A 13,167-nucleotide genomic window follows, 5' to 3' on the forward strand; every position below is an offset into this window, starting at 1 on the left:
GTGAAAAAAACCTCATGGAATGTAGATTAATATTTTAAAATAAACAGATCCACTAAAAACAGAAAATCATAGACATAAGATTATTACAAAGGATGAAGGTGAAATGTCTTTAATCAATAATGAAAAATGCCAAACACCCTCCAGAAGATGCACTCCATTTAGCCAGCCCACACAGGATTTGAAAGGTTGTCTTTGAATTAACTGTTGAGGTTTACTAAGCTGTTGGTGTGGTGGGTTTTTTTTCCAAAACACCTTTAAACCAGGTCCTTTACTGCCAAGAGAAGAAAAACTGCACAGGGAATAAAAACGTTGCTTTCTTATTACCCCCTTTTCACTAGAGTCATAGGAATTGCTCTCCAAACATAGCAGGACTGAATGCTCTCCACCACGACCGCATCGACGACGTCAGATACTTGAGGTATGTAGCCATCAGGAAGTTTCAGAGAATCCAGGGTGAAAAAGATAGTATCATCTACCACCCCATTTCTTCCCTGTAGCCTAGTAATGCAGACCTGTAATTACAAATAATGGAAATATTTATGTAAAAGGGTCGTGCACTGTCACAGGGTCTGCACCTCCTCACTCTGGCTTTAATCTGTAGGTCACTCCAGGGACTTCCCTGGTGGTCCAGTGGTAAGGAATCCGTCTTCCAATGCAGGGGATGTAGGTTTGATCCCTAGCCAGGGAACTAGGGTCCCACATGCCATGGGGCAACTAAGCCCACGTGCCACAACTACTGAGCTCACATGCCTCAACGAGAGAGACCACATGCTGCAAACTACAGAGCCCACATGCCCTGGAGCCCAGGCGCCACAACTAGAGAGAGAAAAACCGCACGCCACAACTAGAGAGAAATCGTGTGCTGTAACGAAAGATTCCGCATGCCTCAATGAAGATCCTGTGTGCCGCAACTACGACCCAACACAGCCAAAAAAAAAAAAAAGAAAAGAAAAATCTGTAGGTCACTCCAAATCAGTGATTCCCAACCTGGTTGGCATATTTGAGACACCAGAGTGGAGCGCTTTGTAAAACTACCCATGCCAAGACCCCACCTCACACCAATTAAGTCAGAGTCTCTGTGGATTTCAGTCTAAGATTAGAAACTCTGCTCTAAATAAATAACACACTACCTCCATTAACCTCTGTAGTTACAATGGAGAGAGTGAAAGGGATTGAGTAAGAAAGGATGTGGTGGCAAATAGAATATCATTTCCCCCACTTCTTCTGTCACATTTCAAGCTTCATCTGTACCTTCGTGCAAACTGTATTTCTCACTCATTTTCAGTCTCCACTACCAAACCACACCCAGCATTTACTGTAAGCTCTAGTCCCACCACCCAAGCCATTCATTCTTCCCCAACAATTCCCTGAACATGATTTGTTGTCTGTTCTTGTTGCTCTCAGAACATTTTAATACCTCCCGAATAAACTGTAAAATTTAGATCTTAATTATATGTCTTCTATATTATTCTCTAATTATTTCCTTTCAGAAGCACCACCTTTTCAATAAGAAAATAAACTTCTCTTTGGCAAAGAATATACTTTCCTTTAGGTTTCCCAAAACATCCAGTAGAATCCCGGGCAGCAAAAATTATCACCACAGGCAGGCTAAGCAAAAACAAATAACAAGGCCAACATCAGATGAACTACCTTGTGCACGTGCTTGTGTCTCAAGAGGCTTCACTGAGAGGGCCTTTCTGCTCCGCGTGTCTGGATGGATGGAAAACTCAACTTCTACTCGGTCACCCTGATAAGGCTCAAAACCTAAAACAACCAGGGAGAGAAATCAAGTTGGAATTATCTCTTAATGTTGTCATGTGAAATTTCACAAGTTACTTTGACATTGGAATACCCTAAAATAGTTTCTATGACTCTGAAGGTACATTTTGAACATTTAAAAACAGGTAACCTGTAAGTCTTCCTGTCAGAAAGGAAGTTTATAATCCTTTAGGCATTGATTCTCTCTACTGACTTAAGGTCGACTGGGATAAAGCATTAACTGTGCATCTCAGAGCAATCTTTGTGAGAGCAGCACAGGATTTATCAAACCGTGGGTCGCATTCACAGCTCCTTCTGGGGAGGAAGGAAGGTACGTAAGTAAGAGCACACCACGTATGAATCTCGCTGCCTGAGTTCAAACCTTAATACTGCCCCTTACTCAATTTACTTAACTTTCTGTGCCTTGATTTCTTCATCTGTATAATGAGAAGCATGATAGTAGTACTTACTACATAGAGTTGAAGAGACAATTAATCGATACGTACAAAACTCACAGAATAGCAGTTGGCACAGAATCAGCACCAAATGAATGTTGATTGCTATTAGTGGGAGCAGTAGCAGTAGAACATATTGCTACAGAAAGAACCAATTTTCTCAGGTGCTTTGGACCAATGATGAACTCTATATATTTTATATTTTTCAGTTATAAACAAATATTTACAGATTTACACAATAAATTAAAAGCGAGTCACAGGATACAAAGGTACCATGGACGATTTGAAGCAAATGGAATTCTCAAATGCTGCTACTGAAAGTGAAACTTGGTACAACCACCTCGGAAAGTTGGCAATATCTACTGAAGTTAAACATTTCTGTACCCTATGATCCAGCATTTCCGAGTTCCATCATAGCCCTTTCCTTGTTCTCCTTGGTTCCATTACAACTAAATTTTAGAATGACCTAAGACCACATGAGGGACCTCTTCTCTCTCTCTCTCTCCCTCTTTCTCTCTCTCTCTCTCCCTTCCTCCCTTCCTCTCTCTCTGTCTCTCTCCACATTTCCTTTGTGTGGCGTTATATAAAATCCATAGGCTGATAATTCCAAAATGTATATAACTGGAGCTCTAACCAACTTCAGATTCATACATCCAAGTGTTTACTCAAATTATTATGTCTAAAGCTAAGCTCTTGCTAGTCTTCTCCTCAGTCAAGCCAGTATATTCTGAAAAATGAAGAAATAGCCTTATTTGTGACCCCAGGCTTCTACCTCAGGTTGCACTGGTTACATAAGGATACATCGGATTTTCTAGGACTGTAATAGGCCATGGCCTGAAACATACAAAAGAAATAGCAACATTGTGCACTTTGGTGGATGTCCCCAGCCTCACCCCTAGGCTGAACGCCCAATTCCATTTTAGCATCCTTCAGGAAAATGGTTAAGATTTATTGTTTATTCACATAAAATAACAATCTGAGGGAATTACCCAGCAGTCCAGAGGTTAAGACTCTGTGCTTCCACTGCAGGGCGTGGGTTCCATCACTGGTCAGGGAACTAAGATCCCACATGCCGCGTGGCAGAGCCAAAAAAAAAAAAAAAATCTGAGACCCATCACTGATGTTAACCGTTTCCTGTGAGCAACATTCATAGATCCAAACCCTCAAAACCTGTCTGCCAAACGGGCCTAATCACTACGATCCTGTGAGGCAGATAAAACCCAATGGGATCTTGGACCTAGAAGCACCCATGAGACCATCTCCCACTGGCATATAAACACATTCATGTTGGGCAGAGAAGAACATACACACAGTTCCTCCCTTTCACACACTCCTGTCACACACGTCTGCACATATTCACCGCCCGCACACTTCTCAACCCGCTTACAATTTTTTTTTTCATCTATGCCATCCTATTAGAACTGACCACACCAAGGTTACCGCAGAAGGTTCCTGAGAGGATTAAATCTGATAGGGTAAAGTCCGTACTTAACACAATACCAGATTCTATAACATCTGGATCCTACTGGCCCTTACAATCTCATTTCATACCCATCCGTCATTCGAGTCATATGACACCTACTCACTATACTGCAGCCATCCTGCCCTCCCTTCAGTTCCAAGGACGTGCCAAGATTTTTCCACCTCAGGAGTTTTCCAATGTTTCTTCCCTTTGAAATATTTTCCCCAGCCGGCTCCTTCTTCTTCAGGTCTCAGCTCAAGTGTCACCTCCTCAGAGAGATCTTCCCTAATCTGCTATCTATAGTAAACCTCACTCCACTCCCAGTTTTACTATCACAATGCCTTCCCCAAGTCCCAGAGAGCAGAAAGCAATCCGTATCTCTTTTGGTGGGGGTGGGGATAGGGGTGGGGGGAGGCTTACTTGCATATTGTCTGAGTTCCATCTCAGTAGAATGTAAGTATTATTAAAATAGTACCTGGAACAGAGTGAGGCACTCAAGTATCTATTGAATGAACATAAACAAGGAAAGTACGTACACGGACTCCCCATTATGTGGAACAAAAAAAATTAACACAATTTTTCCTTCTTTCAGATTCCTATTATATTTTAAATTGTAATTGGTTTTTGCCATTTTCATTGGGTTTTATAATCAGATTAAAGTAGTTAAGACTCCGTGCTCCCAATGCAGGGGGCCTGGGTTCCATCCCTGGTCAGGGAATGAGATCCCACGTGCTGCAATGAAGATCCCATGTGCCGCAACTAAGACACGGTAGAGCCAAATAAATAAATAAATAGTTAAAAACAAGAAACAACCCTCCCCCCCCAAAAAAAACCCAGCAGCTTTCTGACAATTCTAAGTATGACTGGTTAGGTGCTCAGGTCTTCTTTTTCATTTACTCTCTCTTTCACCCTAGAGAGTCTATTGCTCCAATTCACTCAATTTATTTTGCAGCAGTAAATCCCTCCACCTGTGCTTTGGGTCCCATCCTCTCTTTACAACCAGGGACCTTGTTCCATCAGTCCTTCCTGCTCTCTTCTTCACCTTCAATCAATCTCTTTGGCATTACAAACATCTTCAAGTGTTTCCCATCTTGAGAAGCATTCTCCTAGCGAGGGCTACCATTGGTGGTGACTTCCTGTTGGCATAGTTATAGGGACGAAAATATTGCCTTTGGAGCTTAGCAATCACAGGGGACTTTTCTCCTAGAATTAGGCATTTCGACTAAACGGGTCTTAAAATCCTAGTTGCCACCAGACAATCATCTTTGGGGACTTCTCATTGGGCTTAAACAGGTACAATAGTTTTACTTCTATTCATCTTTCAGAATCCAGCCTGGCAGGGGGTTGCAGGGGTATGGAGTCCAGCTGGGAAAGCACCTCAAAGAGGCAGCCTTCCCCAGTTGTCTCCGTAGCACTCAATCATTCCCTCTCTTATGCTCAGTAATGTGGTATTTTTTACATTCTTTTAATTACATTCTTTTAATGCCTGTCTCTCTCAATTAAACTATGAACTCTTTGCACACGGGGTTTAATAAAGTCTTAGTTATCTTGGTCTTGCCAATATCTAGCACTGTTATCTTGAGCTGAATTAAACTCAAACAGCATTAACAAATTATCGCTTTAGGCATAAAACAACAAAATGTTATACCTGATAATTAATGGACACACACACACACACACACACACAAACACACTTGTAAAGTGTTGGAGGAGGTTACTGAGAAGACATGACCCCTGGTTGACCCACAAACTGGACCTGGGCAATTAGAGGCTCCTCATCTCTTCCATTGTCCTTGGAATGCATGATCCACCCACCGTTCCCACATTTCAAGGACGCAGCCTTGAGAGAGTAAGGTATTGCTGAGACCATTTGGGTGGTATACGTGACCAAACCCTGTTAAGGCCTCTGTATAAACAGTTAAAATTCTGGTGGGCAGGTACGGAGATCTACTTGTCTTGTGCACTCAAGACAAACCTCGTATATTAAGTTCCCTTGCTTTTTAAACCTGCTCCCTACCCATCTGGAGTGGCCTGCCTCTTTCTAGGTCTCTCCTTGCCCTCTATGTACAGGGCCAGTTTGCGAACCAAGAGAAAGGTACAAGGCTACAACCAAACCTTATTTTAAAGCTTTTAAAGAATTAAAAAAAAAAAAGGATCCCTATATAATTGTAAGATTTTTCAGTTAGATTAGAAACTCAATGCCTATATGAATGGAAAAATTACACAAATACTAGTAACTGCCTCCAATAAACGAAAATGCAACAAGTGATAGCATGAGCTTTTCAAAACATTATGCATCTGTCCCTTGCTGTACATCATTTTCAACTCCAAAAGTCCACCTCAAGTATTAAAGAGCCTCCAATTGGAGCCAGGGACAATGGAGAAGTAATTCTAGTATAAAATCCTCTCACCAACTAAGCATGTCCCAAATTTGACCCCAGAAATGATGACTGTAACCATTTTCAAATGCAATCTATAAAGTTAAAAAATAGGTTAAAACCTAATTTTAAACTTTTAAAAATGTAAATTGTACCTTTACAAACAACGTCTAGAGAGAAGGAAGTTGTGTGATGAATGTAGTTAACACCTTCCATCAGAGAGTTAATACAGCCAAGTGAAACTCTAGTACAGGAGTCCCGCAGTCCATCACCATGGCAATTATCACAGAAAGCATCCACCTGTGAGATAAAGAAACAGTTACTTCACACACAACAAAAGTTAAAAAATCAGAAACATATGCTTAAATCGTTGTTTGAGAAACGGTTTAAACAACTAAAATAAACAGTGGTGACTATATTTCACCTGACAAGCATATCATAGACATGAGATGAGAAAATAATGCCTGAGCTTCATATCTTTTTAATTGTATTTTTTAGAGCAGTTTAGGAAAACTGAGCAGAAAGTTCCCATATATTCCTCTCCTCCACCCTCAGTTTCCCCTATTACTAGCATCTTGCATTTGTTCAATTGGTACATTTGTTCAATTGATGAACCAATATTAATAAATTATATTTAATTAAAGTCCGTAGTTTAAATGAGGGTTCACGCTTTGCATTGTACCGTCATTTTTAAAACGTGTCTGAAAACTTTATTTGTGCACCAACAAGTTAAATGCACTGATCACATTAGATTCAAAGATAAAAGATATACTGTTCCTGCCCCCAGGAATTCACAATCAAAGGGGAGTAAAAGGCAAAAGTAACGAATTCAAAGCAAGTTCTGAAAGTTGGTAAAAAATATGTGCAAAAATTGGTTTCTGGGAATTCCCAGTACGGAGAGAATTTAAGATTCAGAGAATACAGAGTCAATTAGTCCAATAAAGCTGAAGCATAATTTGATCATACGTATTAACATGGTAAATATCTGTACTGAGGTAATGGTTGCATGACTCTGTAAATTTACTAAAAGTATCTTTGAACTATACCCTTAAAATCGGAGAATCTTATGCTATGTAAATTGTACCTCAATAATAATGTTTTTATTTTTTTGCATTCCGATAAAACCTTTTACTTTATTTCTTCTTAAATTTTTTATTGGAGTATAGTTGATTCACAGTGTTGCATTAGTTTCAGGCGAACAGCAAAGTGAATCTGTTATATGTATGTATATATCCACTCTTTTTTAGATTCTTTTCCCATATAGGTCATTTCAGAGTATTGAGTAGAGTTCCCTATACTACACAGTAGGTCCTTATTAGGTATCTACTTTATATATAGTAGTGTGTATATGTCAGTCCCAGTCTCCCAATTTATCCCCCCCTTCCCCCCTTGTAACCATAAGTTTGTTTTCTACATCTGTGACTCTATTTCTGTTTTGTAAATAAGTTCATTTGTACCATTTGGCCCCTGGGGGGTACAAATGTATGGCACAAAAACAGAAATATAGATCAATGGTACAGGATAGAATGCCTAGAGATAAACCCACGCACATATGGTCACCTAATTTACGACAAAGGAGGCAAGAACATACAAATGGAGAAAAGACAGCCTCTTCAATAAGTGGTGTTGGGAAACCTGGACAGCTACATGTAAAAGAATGAAATTAGAACACTCCCTAACACCATACACAAAAATAAACTCCAAATGGATTAAAGACTTAAATGTAAGACCAGACACTGTAAAACTCTTAGAGGAAAACATAGGAAAAACACTCTTTGAAATAGACCACAGCCAGATCTTTTTTGACCCACCTCCTAGAGTAACGGAAATAAAAACAAAGATAAACAAATGGGACTTAATTAAACTTAAAAGCTTTTGCACAGCAAAGGAAACCATAAACAAGACAAAAAGACAACCCTCAGAATGGGAGAAAATATTTGCAAATGAAGCAACAGACAAAGGATTAACCTCCAAAATATACAAGCAGCTCATGGAGCTCAATATCAAAAAAAACAAACAATCCAGTTAAAAAATGGGCAGAAGAGCTAGACATTTCACCAAGGAAGACATACAGATGGCCAAGAGGCACATGAAAAGATGCTCAACATCACTAATTATTAGAGAAATGCAAATCAAAACCACAAGGAAGTATCACCTCATGCCGGTCAGAATGGCCATTATCAAAAAAATCTAGGAACAATAAATGCTGGAAAGGGTGTAGTGAAAAGGGAACCCTCTTGCACTGTTGGTGGGAATGTAAATTGATACAGCCACTATGGAGAACAGTATGGAGGTTCCTTAAAAAACTAAGAATAGAACTACCATATGACCCACTGATGAACCTAGTTGCAGGGCAGGAATAAAGAGGTAGACATAGAGAATGGACTTGAGGACATGGGGTGGGAGGGCGAAGCTGGGGCGAAGTGAGAGTAGCATGGACATATATACACTACCAAACGTAAAATAGATAGCTAGTGGGAACCTGCTGTATAGCACAGGGAGATCAGCTCGGTGCTCTGTGACGACCTAGATGGGGTGGGTGGGAGGGAGGTCCAAGAGGGAGGGGATATAGGTATACATATGGCTGATTCACTTCATAGTACAGCAGAAACTAACGCAACATTCTAGAGCAGTTTTACTCCAATAAAATAAGTAAATAAAGTAGGTAGCTAATGGAACCTACTGTATGGCACAGGGAACTCTACTCAAGGCTCTGTGGTGACCTAAATGGGAAGGAAATCCAAAAAAGAGGAGATATATGTGTATGTATAACTGATTCACTTTGCTGTGCAGCAGAAACGATAACACAACATTGTAAAGCAACTATACTCCAATAAAAATTAATTTAAAAAAAAGGAAAGAACACACACACACAGAAGAATCCCCATGTCCAGGTCACAGCTAGAGGCCATGTACATGAGAATGTCTGGAACAAGATTCAAGTGTCTCCAAGGTGCCCCCAAGACTGCGAAAAACTGTTAGAGGCAGGGTATCCACTTCCCAAAGCCCACCAATAGATAATTTAGTGGGTATTATCCTTTCGACATGATGTTGGCCAGTCAAGGGCTCCCCATGGTCTTGAGATCTAAGACAGAGACCTGAATCAGCCTCCCTGCCCCTTTTTATTACCTGCTCATCCTGCATTCCAGGCTGCTGCCTAGGACTAGGGCTTTCCTTCTGCACCTTGAGCCCACACCCCTAGTGCCCTACATTGCTTCCCCCATACCCACTGTCTGGCACAACCTAGGCCCTTCTTCCAGGAAGCTCTGGCCAGCCAAGTGCTCTGGATCCTAGGAGGTATCCTCTAGTGGAGGAGAGGTAGAAGCATTTACCCATCGGTGATGGCCCTTTCTGAAGCCCAGGCCCTGCAGTCTCACTCCCCACCTGTCATCCCTCCCTTGTCATCAATGTCTTCCCAGTCTCAGGTGATCCCAACTTCTCAGTTCTCCTGGGCCGTTGGTTGCCAGAGTCCCTCACTTCCAGTACCTTCCTCTGGACTGCCCTCACTGCCCACGGCCCCTTGGCCCCCTCAGATACATCACTCAGAAACCTCATCAGCCTGCTCTCTGTGGACCCTCTGTGCCTCATCAAGCCACCAAATCCCTTAAAAGCGCTCTCTTTCCGGCTCTGATACAATCACATCTGCTATTTTTGTCAATATCTTTAAAGCTGCTGCAGGCTGGACCTGTCACTGCCTAGTTCTGACAAGCCCCAGAAACAGCCCCAGACTCCCAGGTGGGTGGCATTGCACACTGTCTCCATATGCAACCTGCCCTGGACCCCGGGCAGCTTAATATCCATGGTATCTCGTGGCTGTCCAGCTGTTCCTCCCCCATTTATCAAGTTGAGGAATTTCCTTTCTACTCTCAGTTTTCTGAGTGACTTTATCATGAAAGGATGTTGGATTATGTCAAATGCTTTTTCTATTGAGATGATCATGTGATTTTTGCCTTTATCCTATTAATATGGTGTACAACATTGATCGATTTTCATGTTTAACCAACCTTGTGTTCCTGGGATAAATCCCACTTGGTCATTGCTATGGGCTGAATTGTGTCCTCCTGAAATTTGTATGCCAAAATCCCCAGACCTCAGAATGTGACTGAATTTAGAGATAGGGTTTGTAAAGGGGTAATTAGTTAAAAGGAGGTCATTAGGGTGGCCCTGATACAATATCAGTACTGTCCTCATAAGAGGAAATTTTGGCACAGATACAGATAGAGGGAAGGCCAGGTTAAGACACAAGGAGAAAATAATCATCTGCAAGCCAAGGAGAGAGGGCTTAGAAAAAAATCAACCTTGCTGACACCTTGCTCTTAGACTTCTTAGCCTCTAGAATTGCGAGAAAATAAATTTCTGTTGTTTAAGCCACCCAGTCTGTGATACTTTGTTATGGCAGTCCTAACCAACTATTGATAATATAGTCATTGTATACAGTCCTTTTATATGTTGCTGGATTGATTTGAGGATTTTTGCCTCTATATTCATAAGGGATATTGGTCTGTAGTTATTTATTTTTTTCTTGTGATATTTCTGTCTAGTTTTTGTATCAGGGTGATACTACTCTCATAGAATGAGTTTGGAAGTATTTTTCTGCTTTTTTGGAAGAGTTTGAGAAGGATTGGTATTCATTCCTCTTTAAATGACTGGTAAAATCAACAGTGAATCAATCTAGACCTGGGCTTTTGTGTGTGTGTGTGTGTGTGTGTGTGTGTGTGTGTGTGTGTGTAAAGTGTTTTACTTACTAATTCAATTTCTTTATTATAGGTCTATTCAGATTTTCTATTTCTTTTTTTTAAGGATTTTGGGTTTTATTTTTATAACGACTTTATTGAGATATAATTCACATACCATAGTATTGACTTATTTAAACCATACAATTCAATGTCTATCTCTTTTTCAGTTAGTTTTGATCGTTTTTGTCTTTCTAGGTCATCTAGGTCATTTAAATTTTTAGCATACAATTGTTTATATCATTCTCTTTTAGTCCTTTTTATAGACAGGGATGTCCTCTCTTTCATTCCTGATTTTAGTAATTTGAGTCCTTTCTCTTTTTCCTTGGTCTATCTACCTAAAGGTTTGTTGATTTTCCTGAACATTTCAAGGAACAAACTTTTGGTTTCATTGATTTTCTCCCTTGCTTTTCTATTCTCAATTTCATTTATTTCTGCTCTGATCTTTATAATTTCTTTCCTTCTGCTTTCTTTGGGCTTAGATCACTCTTCTTTTTCTAGAGTCTTAAGACAGAAGGTTAGATTACTGATATGATATCTTTGTCCTTACTCTGCAATTCCTATATTGATTCTCACCTAATACTCTTTAGTTGCCCTCACAGTAAGGCCCGAGACCCCAGTGGGCCCTGGGGTTGGTGACTTCATCTTGGGTTCCTTACACTGGGTCAGCTGCCAGGGTGCCCAGGCATACCATAGGTGCTCAGAGCCACCAGCACTCTGAAAGTCTCCTGTGAACATACCCTGCCTTGAATTTTTTATTCATTCTTCATTATTCGTTTGTTGTCTCTCTTTCCTCCAGACACTGAGTCTCATTTCTCCATATTTCTTAGCATAGTGCCTAGGGCTCTGGCATAATCCCTCACCAATTTTTATTGACTGACTGACTGACAAACTGACCAGTGGACCCTTCATGCTATATGGTAACTACCTATTCCCTTGGCTGTATCCCTCTCATTAGAAGTTCAATGAAGGCAGGACCTTGTCTGCCTTGCTCCCTGAATCAGTCAAGCATGGTCAGTTAAAAAGAAAGCACTACAGGCATTTCAAAAAAGAAAGAATCTAATGCTGGAATTAAATGCTGACTAATCTGTTTAAGATCTGGAGGAGCAAATGTCAAGGGTTATGGGTACCACTAAGGAATCAGGACAGTGCAGGAAGCTGTACCAAAGTCAGAGCTTCCCTGATGCCCCAGGGCTGGAGACTGACAGGTGAGTGTGCAGTCCAAGAAAGCTGCAGGAACTGCCACCCCTTAAGCCTGCCACCGCCAGTACCAGAGAAAGAATGCATCCCTTCTGGCCTCCACATCTTGCAGCAATGCCTCTCAGAGAAGACTCTGATTGGAACCTTGCCTGCAAGTGGTTGTGGACATGAGAATGGGACCAAATGCAAACAAAACCCAGAAGTAATGACTTGTTGCTTGAATGAAGCATGTGTGTGTGTGTGTGTGTGTGTGTGTGTGTGTGTGTGTGTGTGTGTGTGTGTGTCGTCCTATGGGCATGTAACATTTTAGGAATGGCCAATACCTGTCTTTTACACTCTGACTCCCTTTATGGATCCCAATGGTAATTTATCGTGGACTTCTTTCTTAATCATTACTACCATTTATTGAGTGCTTACATCATTATGCCAGCCAGTTACTCTGCCAAATGCTTTCCATTTATATGTTCATTTAATTAATATTTGTTGAGTGCTATGAACCAGATACTTTTCTGAGCACTTGGAATAAATCAGTGAACAAAGAGACAAAAAACTTGGTCCTTGTAGAACTAACCTCATGGGTGGGGGAAGGGTAGATGATAAAAACAAAAAACAAGTAAAACATATGGTATGTTGGAAAGTAATAAGTGCCATGGAAAAAAATATATCAGGACAAGGAAGTTCTGGAGTGCTGGGGAGGAGTGGCGAGTTGTATTTTAGAATAGGGCAATCAGGGTAAGCGTCATTAGGAAAATAATAGTTGAGCAAGGACTTGAAGGAAGTTAGGGAGACAGCGAGGTAGATATTTGGAGTAAGAGCTATCCAGGGTGAAGCTTTGAAGGCATCCCCTTTAAGATCAAGATAAAGACAAAGGAAGCTCCTGAGACTAAAAGTTTTAACGAGGTTTATAATGCAAAAAAAATTAATATAAGGCTTGGAAAGGAAGATACAAAATGGTCATTCTTTACAGATGATAGGATTTTCTACTTAGAAAGCACAAAGAATCAGATATTAATCATTGGAATTAATAGGAGAGTTTAGCAAGGGCGCTAGATGTTAAGTCAATGTAAAAATCAATTTTATTTCTACTAAACAGTCCAATAAAAAAGTAGACAGAACATATGAAAGAAGAAGTTCATAGAGGAGGAAACCAAATTGCCCATAGACATTGACAAGATACTCAG

General features: G+C 40.6%; 1 protein-coding gene across 1 annotated transcript; it reads right to left on the bottom strand.

Moving 5' to 3' along the window:
* Window positions 1-305: 305 nt before the first annotated feature.
* CT55 (cancer/testis antigen 55) lies at window positions 306-11,480 on the bottom strand (the record flags this gene model as incomplete). Its single annotated transcript, XM_082376228.1, is given in 5 exon segments — window positions 306-512; window positions 1,651-1,674; window positions 1,676-1,764; window positions 6,209-6,375; window positions 11,446-11,480. Coding segments are annotated over 5 exon segments (507 nt in total). The 3' UTR covers window positions 306-320.
* Between the last annotated feature and the right edge of the window lie 1,687 nt (window positions 11,481-13,167).

Source organism: Balaenoptera borealis (assembly GCF_965194805.1).
Source record: "Balaenoptera borealis genome assembly, chromosome: X".
Lineage (NCBI taxonomy): Eukaryota > Metazoa > Chordata > Mammalia > Artiodactyla > Balaenopteridae > Balaenoptera > Balaenoptera borealis.